The 23,271-nt window shown below is 38.4% G+C and overlaps 1 protein-coding gene across 4 annotated transcripts in view; it reads left to right on the top strand.

The window, feature by feature from the left end:
• COG6 (component of oligomeric golgi complex 6) overlaps nucleotides 1-23,271 on the top strand; it is a 174,757-nt gene that overhangs the window by 97,888 nt on the left and 53,598 nt on the right. Inside the window, exon 19 of one of the 4 annotated variants that reach the window (XM_029209898.1) lies at nucleotides 3,011-3,237. The exons of 2 other annotated variants lie outside the window; for them this stretch is intronic. In XM_029209898.1, coding sequence (XP_029065731.1) covers nucleotides 3,011-3,065 — 55 coding nt within the window. In that variant the 3' untranslated portion in view covers nucleotides 3,066-3,237. Of the gene's footprint in view, nucleotides 1-1,511; nucleotides 1,713-3,010; nucleotides 3,238-23,271 lie in introns of those variants that run through there. One more of the 4 variants, XM_029209895.1, reaches the window with a different exon arrangement.

Here is a 23,271-nt window from a genome sequence, read left to right as displayed (position 1 = left end):
TTAATATAGTAATAGATCTCCTAATATTTAATGATCTGGGCATTACTGGAGGATTCTGTTTGCTGACCTTTTATTTAGGGTTTTGCATCAGTATTCATAAGTGAGCATGGTCTGTAGGTTTCCTTTTTTTGTATGTCATCTTTGTGGAATTTTTGTAATTTAGCTTTGCAAGAAATTTTTACAGACTTCTATTTATGAAAATATGGTGTGGGACTTCCCTGGCAGTCCAGTGGTTAAGACTCCGCGCTCCACAGTAGGGGACACGGGTTCGATCCCTGCTCCAGGAACTAAGATCCTGTGTGCTGTGTAGAGTGGCCAAAAAACTTAAAAAAAGAAAAATGGTGTGTTACATATCTGAAAATAACTTCTCATTACAGAGCACGTAAAAATGTTGACTAAAATAATGGAAACATATTTTTTAAATTAATTAGGCTTTTTAAAATCTCTTCTGGTGTCAGTTTTGGAAAGTTTTATTTTAATAAACAATCACACATTACATTTTGGTTCCCAAATTTATTTGCGGAGAGTTGAAGTACTTTCCTATGATTCCGTTGAAGTCTTTGTATCTGTGATCATTTTCTATTAGTTCTACTTAATACTTATTTTCTTTATTAAATTAGGTAATTGTTTATTCACTTTATTGTTTTTAAAATATGTAGCCCTTGAATTTATTAACTGTATTATTTTTTGTTTTGAATTGATTAATTTCAATTTTCATACTTATCGAATCTTCCTATTGCTCTACTTTTGTCATTTACTTTCTAGCTTCTTGAGATAAATTTTTTTCCAAAATTTTACTGTGGTAAACTTTAAACATAGAACACAGTTGAAATAATTTTACAGGGAATGCACAGATTTACTCACCTCATAGAGTCTACCAAGAACATTTTTCTATGCTCATTTTATGACATATCTGTCTATCCATCCAGCAATCCATCTTACTTTGTTGACTCATTTCAAAGTAAATTACAGAAATCAGTTCACTTCCTCCATTTCACATACATATCATAAAATGGTTAAACATTTGCTACAATTTTTCCTTTTGGTGTAAGAGTTACATACAATGAAAAACACAAATCTTAAATATACATTTGCTGGGTTTTGACAGATATATACATATGTGTAACTAAGACCCTAAGACCCTATCAAGATATAGAATATGAACATAACCCCCGAATTTTCCTCCTGCCCCTCCAACTCAATCACTGCCTCACATCCCTTCCAGAGACTATCATTATTTTGATCTTTTCTCAAGATAGATTAGTTTTGCCTGTTTTGGAAACTCATAAAATGTACTCATGTACTCTGTTGCATAAGTTTCTTTTACTCAACCTGTTTTTGAGATTTATCCATGTTGGTGCCCATATCAGTAGTTGTTTCTTGTTATTGCTTAGTAGTATTCCCTGGTATCCTATTATTAACAGACACCGAGCTTTTCCCTGAGTGTGACTCTTATGAATAAAGCTACAGTGAACAATGTTGTCTGTGAATATATTTTTCATTTTTCTTAGGTCAAAACTTAGGAGTTGGGGTTTTACAAGACACCGCCAGAACTTTTTCCAAAGTGGTTTTACCATACTCCCATCAACAATATATGAGAATTCCAGTTCTACATCCTTACCAATGTTTGCTGTGGTATTTTTAATTTCTAATTTTGGTCGTTCTGGTGAAGAGTAATGTTATCTCATTGTTTTAATTTGCACCCCCTGGTGACTAATGATGTTAATGACTTTTTCATGTGCTTAATGATTAGTTATGTATCTTTTTTGGTAAAGTGTATGCTCAAGTCTTTTGTGCATTTTTACTTTGTTAGCGATTTTTTGTAGTTTATATTATTGAGACCTTGCATGCCTTTTGTTAAATTTATTTCTAAGTGTTTTATGGGGTTTTGTTTTTGGTGTTAAGATAAATGGAATTTTATTTCATCGTATTTTCTGGTAAAATAATTTTTAATCTTGTTACTTTTTAGTAATAGTTTTATAGATTTTAACGCCTTTTCTATACAAACAGTGCTACCTGAAAATGCAGTCAGGTTTTCTTCTTCCTTTCTGACACTATGCCTCTGCTTGTTTATTTGTTGTACTGTAAAGTTTCGGACCTCTAATACAAAGTTGAATCAGAACGGTGAGAGTAGGCATCCTAGCCTTGTTCTCAATATTATGGGGAGAAAAAGTTTTGAAATTTCCCATTAGGTGTGATGTTAACTATTGGCTTTTGGCATATGTCCTTTGTCAAAATGAGGGATTCAGGAAGTTATCTTCTGAGGTCTTAGTTTGATGAGAGGTATTTTGTTTGTTTTTGTTTTGTTTGTTTAATCCTGAATGGATGTTGAGTTTTGTTCAGTGCTTTTCTTTGCATTTTAAAAATGATCATATATTGATTGATTTTTAAATCTTAAACCAATTTTACAATCCTGAGGTAAACTCTACTTGGTTTTGTTTTTTTTGGGGGGGTAGGAGTTTATTAATTAATTTATTTATTTTTGTTGTGTTGGGTCTTCGTTTCTGTGCGAGGGCTTTCTCTAGTTGTGGCAAGCAGGGGCCACTCTTCACCGCGGTGCGCGGGCCTCTCACTGTCGCGGCCTCTCTTACTACGGAGCATAAGCTCCAGACGCGCAGGCTCAGTAGTTGTGGCTCACGGGCCTAGTTGCTCCGCGGCATGTGGGATCCTCCCAGACCAGAGCTCGAACCTGTGTCCCCTGCATTAGCAGGCAGATTCTCAACCACTGCGCCACCAGGGAGGCCCCTCTACTTAGTTTTGATGTATCATTCTTGTATATGTTACAGAGCTCTATTTGCTAATATTTTATTAAAACTTTTTGGATCTGTGTTTGAGGAATGTTAAATGATTATTTTTAATCTTCTCCTTTTTTGTTATTTGTATTTAAGGTCACAAATCTTTTTTACCAAGCATTACTTTACCTGTTAGTAAGAAGTTCCCTATATGGTGTTTTTATATCCTTATGTTCTGAAATATTCTGCAATTCACATTTTAAATTTCTCTTTTTCAGATTGGCAGGTGGTAGAGGTTTTTTCCTACTTTTTAGTTTTCATATTAATTTCTAGATTTATTTCATGTAATCAGAGAATGTTATTTGTATTATTTCTACATGTTAGAATTAATGGATTTTCTCATTGTGGCCTAATACATGACATTGTAGTGAGTGTTGCATGGACACTTGAGACCAGAGTTTGCCGGGGACCGAAAGAGTACCCGGGACGTAAGACTTAACAGTGCAAAAGCTGGGACTGCCCTGAATAAACTAGGGCAGGTTGGTCACCTTATTTAAGAATAGAATTCTTAGGTCACTTTCATTCATTGAAGACTTTGTAGGCCTTGCTGACCTTTAGCTGTGAACATAACAATAAAATAGTTTGAGAACGGTGTGAGTGTTTTTCCTCCACTATAGGTGATTTGATATTTTATCTTTAAAATCAGTAACTTTACTGTCTCAAAATCAATTCTGCTATGTCAGTTTTTCCTGGGACATTCTATATCACCTTAATTGTAGAACCAAATCTTTACGTAATTCCTGAACGTTAAAAAAATTTAACATTCAATGAATATTTTCCATTAGGTTTTCCCTTCTTTAAGGACATCAGTTATACCTTTTTAACCCTCCTCAATTTTATATCTATATGGATATAAACTTGCTTTTCTCAATTCTCCTCTCTATAATCCTTGCTGTATTTCTCATTTGTTTGCTTCAATTTAGGCTTTGTTTATGGGAGAATTTTAGTTTTTAATTTCTCTTTTTCCTGATTTCCCTTTTTTCTGAGTTATATCAGCTCATGTGTCACCTCCTTCTGTTGTCCAACCATGACTTCTCTGAGCTCTTACATTTCTGCTTTATGCCTTTGGTTTAGAGATGTGTTTTCTTCTTCATGAGTTAAAATTGTTTCAGTGATATCTTTGGTTTACATTTTCATTTGTTAAATGCAACTCTTTTTTTCTGGTGTAAGTGCTTTCTGTATATTTTAAATTTATGTTTAATCCATCTGCCCCCCTTTGTGATATCTTTGAAGGAGATGAATTCTTTCTGGGCCAGCTATTTGTAATCGTTTTATGTGGAAGATGCGTGACTTCTGTGTTTCAGGCTAGCGGAAAGTCTTCCTAATACTCAGGGTTGTGTGTGTATGTGAGTGAATAAAGGTTGAAACCTTGTGTCCGTCTAACTACTCAGAAACTCAGTACTCTGCCTCCTTGTCTCATAGACTGTTTCCTGGAAGGTGGCTTGTCTCTGCGATTCCTCATTTAATCTTACCTTCCATGCTTCCTGAAGCTACCAAGAGTATCTGTGCTTCTTGTTTCAAACAAGAGATGGCTGGTTTTGTACCTCTAAGGGACAAACCTCCTAGAATTGTACTCTGTTGATTCTCTGACAACTGCAGCTGTGAACCTTCCAGCTCGGTACTTGATCTTTATTGCTTTTGTCAGCTTATCTTACATACTGTATTTCAGGATTACTATACCTCCTTGTTTGCCATCAATGGAGTGTGCATTTCTATTTCTGCTCCTTGTTGTTTTCCTCTGCACTTTTTCTATAATTCTAGTGTTATTCTAAGTGGCCTATTTTGAGAGGGCCCAGAGCATTAGCATTAATAATTTTAAAAATCCTTTCTTCCTCCCTCAGATATCTCTGCAACAAAAAAATGGAGAAATTTTTGTTGATGTGAAGTGGTTAAACTGATGGGTGTGGAGAGGCAGCTGGGATCATCAAAATTTTAGGTGAAACATCTTGAAGAGTCAATTTTCATGGAGGAGTGGTAAGAAAAAAGAGGCAAGAGAGGGTAATTACCCCAGAGCTGATAGTCAGTGAGTACACATAGGTACAGATGAACCACATATTTACAGATGACATTGAATCAGATTGGGCAAGTATCTGTTCTGATTTTTAGTTTCTGTACCGTACTATTTTGTTACATATTTTGAACATTACCCATCTACTGAACACAAAGTAGAGATTTGTTCATTGTTTGAATACTTCAGTCTGTGTGGATAGCCAATTTGGAGGCGTTCTTCAATTTTTCTGCACTGACTACATTAACCAAGTAATTGCCGTATATGCAAAGTATTACCTGATGCTGACACCAGCTCTTCTATTTCTTCCTCTTGTTGCTTCTTGACTTTACAGAAAAATTAACTCTGTGGTGGCTTCACTTCTTATCCAGATATTTTATTTATGAATAGGACACTCTGATTCAGATTTTCTATGTTAATGCCAAAGCACTGTTTATATACTAACAGTAAACTGGACTGTTTATGCAGTATAACCAGACTGGCTTGTCATGGTTTCAGGGGAGCCCTTTTCTCAGGACATGAAAGCTCTAGTGTTAGAGATTAATAAACTCTTTCAGAACCCATCAACAGTAGCCAGAAACCCTTTCCATCCAGCCACATGTACTAGTTTGGGTCCTTTCCTCCATCAAGGATTAAAGAAACAAACACAAAAACAAAAACACCCTACTGAATCACACCCCTGAGCTGTGTTAAGCCCATTTCTGTTGGGGCGAGAATGAGAGTTCTGATTGCATTCAGATTGATTCTGTCTTCCTCCAGTGCTCTTATGAAATGTTTCCACCCTGCAAGACTGGCTTAATTCACATCTTATCTGGTAAGATTCTGCAGGGCGGTTACTAATGCTTACATTTAATGAGCATTTACCGTGTGCCAGGAGCTGTGCTTTCCATGCCTTACCTCATTTGATCCTCAGAACGACTCTATTAAGATGGAACCATTACCAACCCAATTTATGGAAATTAAATCTCCGATTTAAGGAAATTGATGATATGGGAGGATAAGCACATTGTAAGCTAGTTAGCATGAGTACCAATAGTCTAACCTGGCCCGTATGACCCCACTAAGCAATGCCTACCCTGTGTGCACATTTCCTCTACTTTGGGCTTCTGTTATTTATACCCTGCCTTCCGAACCCAATGGTTTTCAATCCTGGCTGCACATTAGAATGACCTGTTGAACTTTTTAAACAGTATTAATTTCCAAAGATACTAATTTAATCTGTTTGAATGCGGCTCCGACTGGTATTTTTTAAAAGTTCCCAAGGTTGAGAAACACAACCTTGGCACCTAACATGCTGATTTATGTATATTAGGTCCCCAATAAGTACATCTTTAAATGAATTAGAGACTAAATGGTTATCTGGTTTATTTAGTAGGGTTTGTAGTACAGCTGTGTACACCAAAAAAAAAAAAAAAAATCAGTGTCTTAAATGAGCAGTTCTTGTCAAGTAAAAAGGCATTTGATTTTTTATTCCCATTCTCTCATGAATGGATAGTGGAGTTTTCCTGAGACTTCGAGACTGTAGAATGACATTATCATTCTGACAAATAATAGAATACATGCTGATGTATTCTTGTGTTTTAAAATGTTCTCAGATTTAATTTCAAATATTGTGAATACAGATGGGTATGATTTTTTGGTTTCACAATAATTTTTAAGATGATAAAAGAGGTTCTGAGACCAAAAGTTTGAGAACTGCTACCTTAAGTGATGCTTTGGTGGCTTTGGTTAGTAAATACATGTTTAGAAACTGTGAAACTTACATCTGCACTCAGAGCAGGGCCTAAAATCATTAAAGTTCTTGCTCCTCAAAGTGTAATCCATGTAGCAGGAGCAATAACACTTCCAGGAGCTTGTTTGAAATGCAGAATCTTGGGGTAACTCAGACTTTCTGAATCAAAACCTTCATTTTGACAAGATCCCCATATACTTTTTGTGACCATTATAATCCAAGAAGCGCTGACTTAGAGAATTAGCCTTATTGATTATACTTGTTAGTAATAGTCCCACATCATTTTTATCATCTGTAATAGAACACACATTTGTTTTTCCCTTTCACTTCTAGCCTTATGTCTTTATTGAATTTACTCTTATATAGAAGTTCGTGACAAGTATCAGCATCTCAATTTATAGATGGAGAAACTGAGAAACAAAATGTTGGAGAGGTTTGACTGTGTCCCAGGGTTAAATCAAATGCCAAAGTGACAAGAAAATGCAGAGCAGCTGGCTCATGCACCGATGCACCTCCCATTAAAGGACAGGAAGAAAACAGCCCCAAACTCACAACATGGAAACTCACTATTACATAGGACCTTGGGATTTTATAAATGTAAAGGGCCTTAAGAACATCTCCAGGGCTTCCCTGGTGGCGCAGTGGTTAAGAATCCGCCTACCAATGCAGGGGATGCAGGTTCGAGCCCTGGTCCAGGAAGATCCCACATGCTGTGGAGCAACTAAGCCCGTGCGCCACAACTACTGAGTCTGCGCTCTAGAGCCCACATGCCACAACTACTGAAGCCCATGCGCCTAGAGCCCGTGCTCTGCAACAAGAGAAGCCACTGCAATGAGAAGCCCACGCACCACAACGAAGAGTAGCCCCCGCTCACCGCAACTAGAGAAAGCTCATGTGCAGCAACGAAAACCCAACGCAGCCAAAAGTAAATAGACTAAATAAATAAATTAAAAAAAAAAAGAATGACACAATTCTTTAAAAAAAAAAAGAACCTCTCCAAACATGAAATAGATCTATTCAATGATAAGCAGATTTAAAGCCTTCCTCCTCAGTACTCCCATGGTGCTCTATGTTTTGGGTCTACAGAAGTATTGATCATTTTATGTTGAAATTATTGGTTTATATGTCTGTTTCCCAAGCTGGACTCCATGATTTCTAAGATCAAGGACTATGTTTTATTTTTCTTTCACTCTCACGGTTTAACCCAGTACTGGGCACATGGAAAGTGCTCAATAAACACTATCTTAGTTGGCTCAAGCTACCATAACAAACTACCATAGACTTGGTGGCTTAAACAACAGAAATTTATTTTCTCATGGTTTCTGGAAGCTGGAAGTCCAAGGTCGGGGTACCGGTATGGTCACCTTCTGGTGAGGATTCCCTTCCTGGCTTGTACATAGCCTCCTTTTCACTGTGTCCTTACATGGCAGACCTTAAGCTCTCATTCTAGACTGATCTCAAGGCTCAGGGGCCTGCAGATTGGTGAAGATCTTCCATGCCAGTCTGCAAAGACTGGAGAAGGTAACTGTTTTTTCAAATGCCCAATTTCAACAAAAGATCACAGGCATGCAAAGAAACAAGGAAATTTGGCTCATTCAAAAAGAATGAATTCTATATATGGCAAACTGTCTTTTAAAAAATGAGGGAAAATTAAGAGATTCCCAGACAAACAAAAACTAAGAGAGTTCATTACCACTAGACCTGCCCAACAGGAGATGCTAAAGGGAGTCCTTTAAGCTGAAATAAAAGGCCACTAGACAGAAACTTGAAGCCATGCAAAAATATAAAGTTTTCCAGTAAAAGTAAATACATGAATAAATATTAAAAATACAGTATTATTGTAATTTTGGCTTGTAACTCCACTTTTAATTTTTTTACAGAATTTAAAAGACAAATGCATAATAAATAATTATAAATCTATGTTAATGAGTATATAATATTATTATAAAGATGTAATTGTGACATCAATAACATAAAATGAGAGTGGAGCTATAAATGAATAGTTTTTGTATGTGATTGAAGTTAAGTTGGTATCAACTTAAAACTGATTATTATAAATTTAGGATGTTATATGTAATCCTGATGGTAACCACAAAGAAAATGTCTGTAGAATACACACAAAAGGAAATGAGAAGGGAATTAAAGTGTGTCACTACAAAAAATTAACTAAACACAGAGAAATGCAGAAATGGAGGAAGTGTGGGGAAAATGCTATAATACGTGCAGAAAACAAATAACAAAATGGTGGGATGAATTGGGAGATTGGGATTGACATATATACACTAACATGTGTAAATTAGATAACAAGAACCTGCTGTATTAAAAATAAAATAAATTAAAAAAAAGAAAATACAACAACAAAAACCAAAATGGCAAAAGTAAGTCCTTCATTATCAATAATCACTTTAAATGTAAAGAAATTAAATTTCCCAATCAAAAGACATAGATTGGAATAAAAAAATGAGATTCAACTCTATGCTGTCTACACTGTAGATGTAAGGACATGCATAAGTTTAAAGTGAAAGCACGGAGAAAGATAGTCCATGCAGATAGTAATGAAAAGAGAGCAGGGTGGCTCTACAAATATTAGATAAAACACACTACATAAAAAACGTATGACACAAAGAAGGACATTATATAATGACAAACAGGTCAATTCACCAGAAGATACTAATAAACATTTATATACCAAACACTGGAGTTTCAAACTATATGAAGCAAAATTGATAGAACTGAAGAGAGAAACAGACAACTCTACAATAATAGTAGGAATCTTCAACATCACACTTGCAATAATGCGTACAACAACCAGACAGAAGATCTTTAAAGGAAATACATGACTTGAACAACACTATAGACCAACTGGACCTAATAAAAATGTTACAGAATACTGTATCCAGTGAGAACAGAATAGACATTTTTCTCAATTGCACATAGATCATTAACCAGGATAGACAATATTTTAGGCCAAAAAACAAGTCTTAATAAATTTTACAAGATTGAAATCATACAAAGTGTCTTTTCTGATCACAGTAGAATGAAACTGGAAACAGCAGAAGGAAAACTAGAAAATTGACAAACGTGGAAATAAAACAGATACTCTTAAGCAACCAATGGATTAAGGAAGAAATTACAAAGAAAATATCTTGAGACAAATGAAAATGAGAAAAACAGCATACCAACTTAATGGATGCAGCAAAAGCAGTTCTAAGAGGGAAATCTATAGTTATAAATACATGAAAAGAAGAAAAGCCTCAAATCAGTAACCTAACAGTATACCTTAAGGAACTAGAAAAAACCAAACTAATTTCAAAGCTAGTAGAAGGAAGGAAATCATAAAGATTAAATCAGAGATAAATAAAATAAGGAATAGAAAAACAGAAAAGACAGTCTTTTCAACATATGGTGTTAGGAAAACTGTATACCCCCATACAGAAGAAAGAAATTAGACCCTTACCTTATATGAAAATGAACTCAAAATAGATTAAAACCTAAACATAAGATATAAAACTCTTAGAAGAAAACATGGAGGAAAATCTTTGTGTCTTTTGATTTGGCAATGAGTTCTTGGATATCACACTAAAGAAACAGAATAAAAGAAAAAATAATTAAGTGGACTTCAAAATTAAAACTTTTGTACACCAACAGAATGAAAGGTAACCCACAGAATGGGAGAAAATATTTGCAAATCAAATATCTGATAAAGGATTTTTACAGAGAATATATAAAGAATTCTCACAACTCAACAATAACAACATAAAACAACCCAATTAAAAAATGGGCACAGGACTTAAGTAGACATCACTCCAAAGAAGATATATGCAAATGGCCAATAAGCACATGAAAAGATGGTCAACATCACTAATCATTAGGCAAATGCAAATCAGAACCACAATGAGATACCACTTAATACCCATTAGGTTGGCTATTATTGAGAAAACAGAAAATAACAAGTGTTGACAAGCTTTTGGAGTAGTTGGAACCCTTGTGCATTGCTGGTGGGAATGTTAAGAGTGGACCTGTCATGGAAAACAGTATGGTGATTCCTCAAAAAATTAAACATAGAATTACCATATGGTCCAGTAATTCCATTTCTGATATATATGCAAAAGAAATGAAATCAGGGACTCGAACAGATATTCATAGCAGCACTATTCACAATAACCAAAAAGTGGAAACAACACGTGTCTTTCAATGGATGAATGGATGAACAAAATGTGGTATATGCATACAATGGAATATTATTCAGCCTTAAAAAGGAAGGAAATTTTGACGCATGCTACAACATGGATGAATCTTGAAGACATTTTGCTACGTGAAATAAGCCAGACACAAAAGGACAAATTTGTATATGATTCCACTTTTGTGTGGTACCTAGAGTAGTCAAACTCTTAGGGACAGAAAGTAGAATGGTGGTTACTCTGGTCTGAGGGAAGAGTCAATGGTGAGTTAGTGATTAATGGGTAGAAAGTTTCAGTTGGAGAAGATGAAGTTTTGGAGATGGATGGTGATTGATGGTTGCACAATAACGTGAATGTACTTATTGCAACAGAAGTGTACACTTAAAAATGGCTAAAATGGTACAATTTGTTATGTATATTTTACCACAAAAATTAATAATGCCAGAAAAGAGTCAAATCTTAAAAAGAAAGAGCTTTATTAGATCAGACGACCCATCAAATTTGCTTTTTTTCCTGGAAAACTTGCTCCTGGGGGCCTCCTTTCTTTTCTCTAATGTGGATGCATTAATGATCTCCAGAGACTCAGTGGTCATCCAGGGATTTCCTTGCCCAGCTCTATTGTTGGGGCCACTGCTTCCTTAATCTATTTCTTGATTTATTCCCTTGTTTAGGTGGATAATATTCTCTATGAAAGGATGCGTGGGTATTTAATCTTCTGGATCCTCGTGTGTTCCAGAATGTCTTTATTTTTGCCCTTAGCTAAATTGTGGTTCGGTTTTCCTCAGAACTTCTCCATTTACTTCTAGCCTCCAAGGCAGTTCTTTCTTAGTTGTTCCATCACCCCTTTGTCCTTATGCCTCAACCTCTGTCCATCATCTCTATCTTGTAGGTTTTAGTGAATCTGATTTCTGACTTGAAGACTGTGTTCTGCTACATGTTTTTGTAAAATGAACAAGACAATTGGTGAATACCGTTCACTGATGTTTTCTTCCCATGTTTACCTCCTGGGTTCAGTCCTTTGCTCCCTGCTGTGCCCAGGAAATCGATGGAACTCCAGAGCTATAACCCAACTGTATAAAAAGCGGCTTTGTAAATTGTCCATAGTCTTAACTTTCCCTGACTTTTTGTTTCATTTCAGAATAGCTTTGGAGTTGGATTTGCTATTTCTGGTCTTTAAATTTTTTTTTTAAAGTAGATCCCCAGAAGAACAAAACAGCAACTAAATAAAAACCTCTATTTGTTTGAAAACTTAACTTTTTAGCTATTATGCTACCTTCATAATTTTCATCTTAGACTGTTATTATTATTATTTGCGGTACGCGGGCCTCTCACTGTTGTGGCCTCTCCCCTTGTGGAGCACAGGCTCCGGATGCGCAGGCTCAGCGGCCATGGCTTACGGGCCCAGCCGCTCCGCGGCATGTGGGATCTTCCCGGACTGGGGCACGAACCCGTATCCCCTGCATCGGCAGGTGGACTCTCAACCACTGCGCCACCAGGGAAGCCCTGTGGCCTTTTCTTTAATATCAGGTCCTACTGGACATCACTCCCTTCTCACAGCTATTTCTTTTCATCTCTTGTATTTTCTTTTTTTCTTTTGGACAGAGTTACTTCATTTATTATTGATATTGATTAAGGGAGACAGCAGAAACTTGAGAATTGATTACTTATATAGTTGACCTTTGAAGAATTCAGAGGTTGGGACACCAGCACCCGTGCAGTCGAAAATCCACGTATAACCTATAGTCTACCCTCCATATACACAGTTACATATCCTCAGATTCAACCAACTACTGTAGTATTTACCACAGAAAAAAATCCACATGTAAAAGGACCTGTGTTGTTCAAGGGTCGACTGTACTACCTTCTTTGGGTTCTAGGCTGACAGAAAAGAAAACATAATCTTTAGGGAACACTACTTTAGTATGGAAATATTAAAGTAGGGACTCATTTTTATAATGCCCACAACTACATATTTTACAATTATTGTTGATAAGAATATGAATATCAATAACTGAGAAGTTTCAAGAGGAATATATGTGTGTGTGTGTGTGTGTGTGTGTGTGTGTGTGTGTATATATATGTAGTCTGCATGCATATATATCCACGCATGTATAAACAAACATACATTTGTATACAAGAAAAATACAGGGACTTCCCTGGTGGCGCAGTGGTTAAGAATCCACCTGCCAATGCAGGGGACACGGTTTCGAGCCCTGGTCTGGGAAGATCCCACGTGCGTTGGAGCAACTAAGCCCGTGCACCACACCTACCGAGCCTGCGCTCTAGAGCCCGCGAGCCACAACTACTGAAGCCTGGAAGCCACAACTACTGAAGCCCGTGCGCCTAGAGCCCGTGCTCCGCAACAAGAGAAGCCACCACAATGAGAAGCCTGCACACCACAATGAAAAGTAGCCCCCACTGCCATAACTATAGAAAGCCCGAGCACAGCAACGAAGTCCCAGCGCAGCCGAAAATAAATAAATAAATTAATTAATTAAAAAGAAACAATACTATGTGCTCAATACCATTGTTGTTATTTAAAAAAACAAAAGAAAAATACAAATGGCTCCAGTAGAATAATAGAACTCTAAATTAATTTTTTTTGTTTGTTTTAGATAAATGTTTGCTTCTTATTGTCCTTCTACAGCTGATTTCTTTTCTACTTTAGAGTGCCATTACTATGGTTTCCTGCTCAGCGTAATAATTTCTGTCTGTATGAAACTATCCTGATTTCTACCTGCAAGTCTCTGTGATTTCAATTGTGTGAGGAACATGGTGTCACTCAGATAATGTTCAAAAATGCAAATATTACCAGTAGGAACGTCCACAGAAGTCTTTCCCCCACATGACATCGGAGAAAGAAACAGAAGCAGAAGTGTGATGGTAGTAAATGTGCACAAAAGAACCAAAACACTGCGGGGGTGATTGTTAAAAGTTAAAGTGAGGAAGACAGCATTCTTGTTGAAAGTTTTTACAAATCAGTGGTATAAACTCAACCGCCTCAAACTCTGATTTTCATGTGAAATGAAACCAACAAAGGACTTTGTCCGGTTTCAGATTCTACTTGGAACGGTTTTAGAATCTGCTCCCAGGTGTTTATGATTAGAGTGTCTACCTCTTGACACTCTTTGAGCCAAAGTCATAGACAGGGGGCAGAGTGTGTCCTATTGATGGGGAAGATGGAGGCTCTAGAAACTCGTGTAGTTAGGGAGACAAAGAGTGAAGGAGAGAGGCGCAGGCAGACTGGGCTCTGGACGTCTGTGTCCGTAAGTCCAGCCCCGAGCAGCCAACTCCTCTGGAGTTGAAACCACCCGTTTTAAGGACTGTGAAGCCAATTCCTAATGAGTCAGCTCCTCCTCTTTTTGTTGTTCGTCTGTCAGGAACATAGAGCAGGGTTTCTCAACATTGGCAGTACTGACATTTGGGGCCACATCATTCTTAGTCATGGGGGCTGCCCTGTACGTTAAACAGAATTTAGCAGCGTCCCCGGCTAGCACCCACTAGATGTCAGTAGCGCCCCCTTAGCTGTGACAATCAAAAATGTCTCCAGACATTACCAAACGCCCACTGGGGTAAGGGTGCAGAGCAGTATCGCTCCTGGCAGAGAACTGCTGAAATACAATATTGTTTGGGGCACTTATTCATTAAGACCAATTTTTCTAAATTTTTGGCTCTCAAACATTATTTTCCTCTTGCCTTAAAAAGGAAAGTGTTAAAAGTTTTACAGTTATATGGCCCCTAATATGTATTACACTTTTAATAATTAATTAATTAATTTTCGTCCACGTTGGGTCTTCGTTGCCGTGCGCGGGCTCTTCTCTAGGTGCGGCGAGCGGAGGCTACTCTTCATTGCAGCGCGTGGGCTTCTCATTGCGGTGGCTTCCCTTGTTGTGGAGCACGGGCTCTAGGCGCGCGGGCTTCAGTAGTTGTTGCACGCGGGCTAAGTAGTTGTGGTGCCCGGGCTCAGTTGCTCCGCGGCGTGTGGAATCTTCCCGGACCAGGGCTTGAACCCGTGTTCCCTGCATTGGCAGGCGGATTCTTAACCGCTGCGCTACCAGGGAAGTCCCCTACACTTTTTTTAATGATGAATTTTTTTATATAACAGAAGTGACCACTTTATAAAGGCGGCTCTTTTTTTTTAATGGACCTGTTTCCAGGAGTCTTGTTCCCTCTATTTTTCTCTTGTCCTTCTTCTCCATACCCCAGTTCTTCCAGAACCTTCATAAAAAGTAAAAGGAATGGAGGTGGCAGTTCCCTCCATAAGGTTCAAGATACGATGATGCATTTTGGGGAGATTGCTAGATCTAAGAGTAAACAGAGAAAGCAAGATGAGGAATGATGATGCTAGATTAAATTCTAACTCAGAAAAATACGGAGCTTGGTGATATATAATATTAGACATTTTGGAAGAAGGTGACTATGTCCTCTTTATATTTGTCCTGGAGAAGAATACACTGAAGGACTCAGATATGTACCCTAGACTTTGGACCCCTAAAGCAGACCTCTACAGTCTTACAGGTTGATGTAGTTATAGAAAGGGAACACCCATAAGAAATATGGCTCTGGCGGAAGGAAGAGTCTCAAGTATCACGAGATGACTCCCAGTGAGGATAAGAGACGAACCATCCAAAGACCCAATGTGAAATTCCTGAAGAACCAGAACCCAAGAACCCTGATTTTAAATTCCTCTTTATCCCGCACCTTGCCCTCTACCTTTTGCGTTGTTTATATAATATATTGAAAACACTGAATTTAAGCTCTTAATGTTATGTGGATTGTGCTAGATTGTTGACATAAAGGTAGACATCGTTGAGTCTGTTTTTGGAAATCTTCCAAATCCAGCCTAATTCATTTGTTTTACATTGTGGTTTGGGCCCCAGCGTTAATCGTAATAAAGGGTGTCCTTTGGTTCTTGTCCGCAGTGCGTGTATTTCCCTTGGGCCATGAATAAAAGAAATGTCTGGGTTTGGGTATTTTTGGTGGCCTTTGCACGATCTTTTTAAATTTTGCCTTTTATTTTTAACACTGTTGTCTTTGTTTTGTTCATTAGTTTGAATTTTTGTTGCTCAAATAGCAACAGAGACTTTTACCAGAGGCTTTACGTGTCTTCTTGCTTCCTAAAGCTTTCAGACAGGCCAGTCACCCTGTGAAGCCATTAGAAATACTAGATTTTGAAACATGCTTGAAAAGTGACAAGATTTAGTCTTCTCCTTCGGCAAAATCTCTATAGGCTTATGACAGTTTTACAGACCCAACATGTTATTCTAAGTGAGTCCGTTCATTTCATCTCATCAACATTCTCACTCAGATCAGCCAGAAATTCTGAATTTATGGCGTGTATTTCATAGAATCATATTCACAACTTGTTGCTGGATCAAATTTGACCCTAGATGGCAAATTTCAAAGCTTTAATTCCCTTATGCACTTTGGTTTTAGCAGAGAAATTTGTCCATGTGCTTGGACCATATTGGTCCCCAATAAAACAAAATGTGTAGATATTGTCTGGAGATAAAAAAAATAACCAGAATAGATTCTTATACTACCTCTATTTTTAATACTGTTCTGTTTTAAAAAGAAACTTTATGAGATGCCGTATATAACATGGGTGTATGAAAAGATATTCTGAAGTTTAAGGGAGATTTCTCCCTCAAATTGTAACAATTTAAGTGCTTTTCTTAAGGATTTTTATTTATTTTATTTTATTATTTTTTGGCCCTGCCCCGCGGCATGTGGGATCTTAGTTCCCCAACCAGGGATTGAACCCACGCCCCCTGCATTGGAAGCACAGAGTTTTAACCACTGGACCGCCAGGGAAGTCCTCAGGATTTTTATTTTAAAAGATAAAGGTTTTGATTTGAAGTATTTTCTCCTTTCCTAACCTTCAAAATCCTGAGGTCAGTATGTCGCTGCTCTCCAAGTGAGCTGGAGATGATACCGACTGAAAACAGAACCCCATGTGCTTGAAGATGCTCTGATTCAAGTACTTACAAAGTTCAGAACTCTTTTTAAGAAATTGAAAGTCTCTCATGCCGGCAGCCAGAAGGTGAATGTGAGAAGAATGGAATAGGTTTTAATTTTTTTAACCAAATACATTTCCCATCAGGACAGGCTACATAATTTTTCTAGGCCAGTGTCAGATGAACACGCAGGGCCTCTTATTCAAAACATTAAGAATTTCAGGACAGTGACAGCAGACCATGAAACCAAGTGAGGGCCTCTTCTAAGCATGACATTGTTTGAGAGACACTTCTCCTTCTACTTATCTAGTCCCTCCCTCTAGTTCAGCTGGGTACTTTGTCACTCAGGGAATGCTTTTACTTGTTCAGAATGGGCCAGGGAGATTAATTCCATGGTTCATCTTGTATTTACAAGAAAACACGTGAATTTTGGATAATAGCATAAACCTGCAAAATACTTTTAACCCAAACTGTATTTTATTAAATGTAGCCATCCTCCGTGGTAGGAAACACTACTGTTTTATGTACATTAAGAAAGAAAAGATGCTGCTGTTCAATATGAATCATCATCCATTGTAAAATGAACTGTTAATTCAGAGACATTAAAATGTTAAAGACCTTAGGGAAGATGAAACTGTGGATCTCAATAGAGAGGGTTTGCAACGCCATGGGTGATCTGCCATTATCTCCCCTCCACCCAGTTGTATAAGGCTCTTTTTTTAATAGAAGTGAGGCACAGGGCCTTAAGGAGATGTGCTCGGGTCATGTGCTTTGTTGGGGGTAGAGCAGTAGGCGCGGCCACTGGGACTGAGCTGGGGCTTTCTCCTCACAGCTCAACTGCCTTGTCTCTTCAGTGGAGTCTTTCCCTGGGTCAGAGAAGGTCAGTGGCAAAGAAAGAAGAAAATGACAGAAAACTAGATAGAAAAGGAGAAACATGCATGCAAATATTAATGTTCTCTCTGTCTCTCTCTTCACACACACATACACACACACACATACATCTGTATGTATTTTACTATATATACATATTTTTTTAATGAATTTGGGAAGCAATATTTTTGATGTGAAATTTAATCAGTTTATGCCTCACTTTTAATTAGTTTCAAGTTGATGATTACGTATATATACATACCTATATCATTTCAAGCTGTTGATGTATGTATGTATATGAATATGCATTTTATATTTGCGGGGGTGAGTGGTGTAATTATTTGTGCAATAAACACCATAAAAGTTTAATGTAGTCTATACATAAAGTTACCCATTAAGATGAAAGACAATTCAGTAAATAAGCCACAGGGTCAATGAAGATTAGGGAAAGTGTTGTCATCTCTGTATTTAAAGTGTCTTGAATGTGAGCAATCTGAAATTGAAAAAGAACTTTTTTGGAGATATTTACCAGAAATTCTTTCTTCTTCACTAGCACCCACCTTACCCACACACACGCATGCACGCACACTCGTCCACAATATGCCCACACACCATCTCCCGAAGCCTCCATTGCAACCCTACGGTCTTGTAACTGAGGTTCATTGTGTGACTGAAAAAGCAAAAAAGAGGAAGATTTCCACTTCTGTTGCTCTCCCTAAGAGATGGGCTCATCCTTCAGAGACCGAAATCTCCAGGACAGGCTTTGTCTCTCACCCTCACTCCATCCTGCTTTGGGAGTGGAGGATGGGGGCTGGGCCGGGATGTGGCAATGTGGGAATTTGCTTCAATACACTGGGTCCCCTGGTGGAGAGCCCTGGGGGGACAGGGCTCAGATGCCTCTGGAATTCCAGGCGGACAATGGCAAATGGGCACTGTGGGCTGTGTCTGCGTGCCAGTGACTAAAGCTCAGACATCTAATACAAGGTACTGGAGCCAAACAGAAGCCAATATTGAAGTTGATCCTTTGGAAAAGGAGGAGTGAAAGGAAAGAGATTTGGAGAAAAGCTGTTGGCACCGTAGCTTTTAAGACTCAAGCAGCCAAAGAGAAATTCAAGTTACGTTCTTCCAAAGACATTCTTCTTCAGCCTGAAAGCCACAATTGGTAGAAATTTGCAAAAGCCTCGTACAGAGGTGGACTTAACCAGATTCAGGTGGGAAAAAATAAATGAGGAATGTGTTAGAAAATAAACTTTAGTTCCTAACTTCCTCCCCCGTCTCCTTTTCCCTTTGCTTTCCTTTGGCTACTTAGTGAGAGGGGAAAAAAAAAAAAGATATCCATTCTGTTATTCCTTAATTTTCATCTTGCAGCTCATTATCTCAATCAGCACATCACAGATGAGAGCACTGATTTCTGAGAAAAACTCCAGTGGGTTCTTGTAGCTGTTAATGAGCTGTGGCTAATTGCCACAGTTAAGATCTTCTGTCATGACCTGAAATGGATGGTAAGCGTTTGATTGGCAGGAAGGTTAAATAAAGGAATAGCGAGCAGAAGTGTTCGTGTTCTTTCTTGGCTCCTGGGGATCTGGGGTGGGAGGAAGGAGGTCAGGGATCATGAAACAGTAACCACCCAAGACCAATGAAAGAATAATTTTATCTGGACCCAAATGTGGTCCCAGCATTACAGTGTACATTGAAGGAGAGGTACGGGTGCCCAGGGCTTTGGAATAAAGCCTCTTCTGATGTGAAAGGTCTACAAAGGGAAGGCTAGTCACTGGGACTCGATGGAGAACTTGGACGAAGACAGCAGACTCCCTTGGGTGAGAACAGCCGGAAGCAAGGGCTGGGAGTTTGAATCACTGCTTACCTCTAGTTTGGTGCTCTAGACTCAATCTCTCTCCGCTTTCAGCCTCCCCATGTGTGAAATGAAGGAAATAGAAGCGAATTTACCTCCTAGGGTGTCTTCATAGCGTAATGTATAAAAAAGGTTTGCAAGGGACAAATGGAACAATCTGAGGACATTCTGGGCCACAGTTAACACCAGTTAGCTGGAGAATTAAAGCACATGAGGCCTGAAATGAAAGAATGCAAAACCCAAACCTATAGTGTCCCCCCGCAAAAGAAAGAATGAAAAAAATACATAAGAAAGAAAACTGAAAACTGTGAAAGAAAAGCCCATGGGACATGATGTCCCTCAGGGGTGTGATGCATCAATGTGATCGGTGTCAAGTGTGCACTGAGAACCTCCGGAGAGGGCAGTAGGTTTATAAACTGCAACATTTATAAGATCAGGACACATCTATGACTGTGGGTGGCAGTGGAAATTGAAGAGATGCAAAAGAGAAATTAACATTGGTCTATAAACAGAAGGAGCATGACATAGAAAGAAGGAAGAGAAGCAAAAAGGGTAAAGGGAGTGGAATATATGAAATACAGTTTTAAAAAATCAGTTAAAAAACCCCCACACCCTCCCCTGCACCAAAACAAAAAACAAAAAAACCCTAGTTAATTTAGAGTAAAAAAACAAAAACTAAACTAAAACAAACAAAAAAAGCCTTCTCTCATCTCTCCACAACCAAATGGATCGTTGGAATTACACAGGCAGTTAAGCCGAAATGGTTACCTGGTTGCTTCTTGCAAACACAATCTTAATGAGTAGCTTTACACTTGGTCCTAGAATACATAGGATCAGATTCTGGGGAGGACCAAGTAAAACACAATGAGTCATGAATCAGAACCATCCAATTCGTCTGCAGTAGAAAGCAGAACAAAGCAGATGTTTCCTCTCTGCTGCTGAAGCCCTTGGCATCGAGGCTGGATGGTTGTATTTGGGGAGAGCGGGCAGGATGGGTGAGGAGCACAGGCCTCCCTTGTTCTTTCCTTCTCTCTGGTAGAGTCACCTGTGGACTATGGGGAACGGGGTTAGAGGGAGGGTGCTTTGTATTCTAAACAAAGTAAAGGGACCGGTGCTGCCTTCCTCTGCCTGTGATAGAACCTGAATCCCAAAATGCTGAGATAGGGCACAGGGGAGCAAAGCATAATAAAGTATTGCTTTGGAAACCAACCCAGATCAAACCTTATTTTCAAGGCAATATGAATGAAAAATAAGCGTTCAGAGTCAAGGCTGATGATTGATGCCCTCTTTCTTTTCATTTCAGCATATGGTTAGCTAGCCAAGGCAAAGGCAAATGAAATCTAAGTCACCAGAGTCCTGGTCAAGTATCGGGAAATGCCTTCCCTACCACAGCCGTCTTCCACGGAATTTCTAAACCGTGGTGTTTCTGCATCATACTTGAATAGTTTGTGGCTTCCAGGAAGGCATCAGGCTTGTTAGAACCACACATGCTTTGGATATTGAATATTTTTCTTTGAAACTCAAGAGGAAAGACACAGCAGATGTAAAATAGGTTCCCCGCCCACCACTTCCTGCCACTGTGTCTTCTCTACACTGATAATACCACCTTCCTCAATAGGCACAGCAGGTGGACACATCCCTGGAAGATGGGCAAATCCTCCCACCTCTTGGTGTTCTCAACACAATTTCCTTCTTCCAGCGTTTTTCCAAAAAGAAGAAAAATTTCCTAACCCGAAGAAGAAAGGCTTTGGATTAGGAGAATTAGAAATGGAGAATGTCCTGACTCGATTGCAATCTTATCTCAGATGAAACTGAAAGGAGGGAGCCCTGTCCAAGCCACTGGCTGTGCTCACTGTTTATTTCCCTTAAATCAAGACTGCAGGCACTGGGCCCTGGAAAAGTAGGTTTTGGACACGTCTTAGTACTTGTCATCAAGGACTCATGTCTTCCATGACATATGGACATTTTAAGATCTGCAAATAAATATACTAGGCAATAAAAGGTCTGTCTGTGAGCTCAGAGTGGCAAATGGAAAATTCTGGGGGATTTTCAAAGTTCTCACATCAAAGGAGATGGGGACACACATCATTCGTTTTTAGTTTGAGCCAACACCATTTCCCAGGAAAATGGCACTAACCTCCTAACTGGCTCCTCCTTTTATGCCCTAACCACCCCCGTCCACCCTTCTCTTTTTCTATGAAATACGTGTGAACACAGCTTTCTCTGGAAGTGAGCCCTAAGACTCAAATTTGTGCTGCTTGTTTGAAATGATTTAAAACAAATATTTTTGTGAAGCTTGGATCCTCAATTTGGGAAGAACTGTTTATAAACAGACACGGACACAGCTGATGACACAGTTGGCTTGAAAAACGTAAGCCTGCCTTCAATCTGGCCCCTGAAATAGTATTTGTAAATGATGAATTTGTGTATAAAGGAACAATTTCCTGTAAATCAATGTACCTTACTTTAGATTTCAGTTTAATACAGAAAACCCTCTGTCCTTGGAAATCAAACGGCACACAAATTGTTCATGGTCTTCATAGGAAAAAGACATATATTATTTGGAGTGATTTATCTAGACTTTCAATCCCTTCTCAGTGGAAACCTGTATTTTTCAATAGTGTTCCAATTAACCTGACCCAGCAGAATAAATCTGGGATACCTGTGTTGACAATAGATGAACACAGGCTGATTCTTTGGGCATTTTCGTTGTAGGATGCACCCTAATAAAGAACAACAGGTGCTTTTAATGATACCGTTGCCATGAAATGGCTCTTGGTTTTTCCAGTTTCAGACCTTCTCAGAGCTATTTCAGTTATTAAAGAGAAGAAAAACAAACAAGGGCCACTCATTATGATTGAGGACAAGCATGGTGGAGTCAGTGCACAGGAAGGAAAATCCTTTGTCAGTTTCAGCCATATTATCCAAGGCAGGTTGTTGAAGCTAGACTCATGTTTGAGGTGTGTTAGAATAGCAGATTTTTTTGGTCTCTTTGCAGGGGTATTTATAAAAGTGTCATATGATTCTGCTCGTCTTTTAAAAGAGAATATGGGCAAAAACATTCTCTTTTCTAATGGGTACTTTTCCTGCAGAAATCAAATGCCTCACTCCCTAAAATTTAGGCCTGAGGGAAGTACCTTGTTGTTTCTTGCATCTCGGGAATCTTTGCACCAATTGGGAGAAACTTGAATGTACCCAAGGGAGCATTTTTGACTACTGAGCAGGAAATTGCATCCTGGGAGGAGCAGTCTTTTGCATAGTTCCCAGAGGCCTGGAGAGCTGGAGGGACCCTGGAATAAGCATAAGAAGGGCCCAAACTACCAAGGATAGTGGTGCTTTCCATTTGTTAGGAGAAAACAGAGCAAGGTCGGCTAGAAATTCAGGGAGCTACTGTTCAACTCCGTGTTTCCATCTTCTAGAAGCATTGGCTCAGAGGTCATTTCCTGGGAATTTTTGTTACAAAGGAACACCTTTCTCCTGTAATGTAAACAGGATGATGACCTGGACCAAGGTTTTGATGCTGTTTTTTTAAATATCATATTCTAGCCAAAACGTCTTGTTCCATGACTATTTATTTGACAAGTAATTTTATTTCGTCCTCATTTTTGCCTCCAACAAAGTGATGACAATATTTTCTGCCCCAAATAGCCTGAAACGGGTCTTATAAAAATAATTATGAGTATTTATATAATTTACTTCTCCTTGTGTTAAAGTAAACAAAGACAAGATGTTTTATAGGATTACTATTTTTATTTTCAGTAACATGAATCCCAAGACAAGCATGATTACAGTATCATGGTTTTATAGTGCTCTGTGGTTTATAAAGCATTTTTTAATATATGCTAACTCATTTAATATTTACAAAAAATACTAGAAGAT

Source organism: Monodon monoceros, unplaced genomic scaffold (assembly GCF_005190385.1).
Source record: "Monodon monoceros isolate NGI ecotype Baffin Bay Population unplaced genomic scaffold, NGI_Narwhal_1 Super_Scaffold_8, whole genome shotgun sequence".
Classification (NCBI taxonomy): Eukaryota; Metazoa; Chordata; class Mammalia; order Artiodactyla; family Monodontidae; genus Monodon; species Monodon monoceros.
Note: the sequence above shows the minus strand (reverse complement) of the source record. Positions and strands in the feature narration are given on the sequence as shown.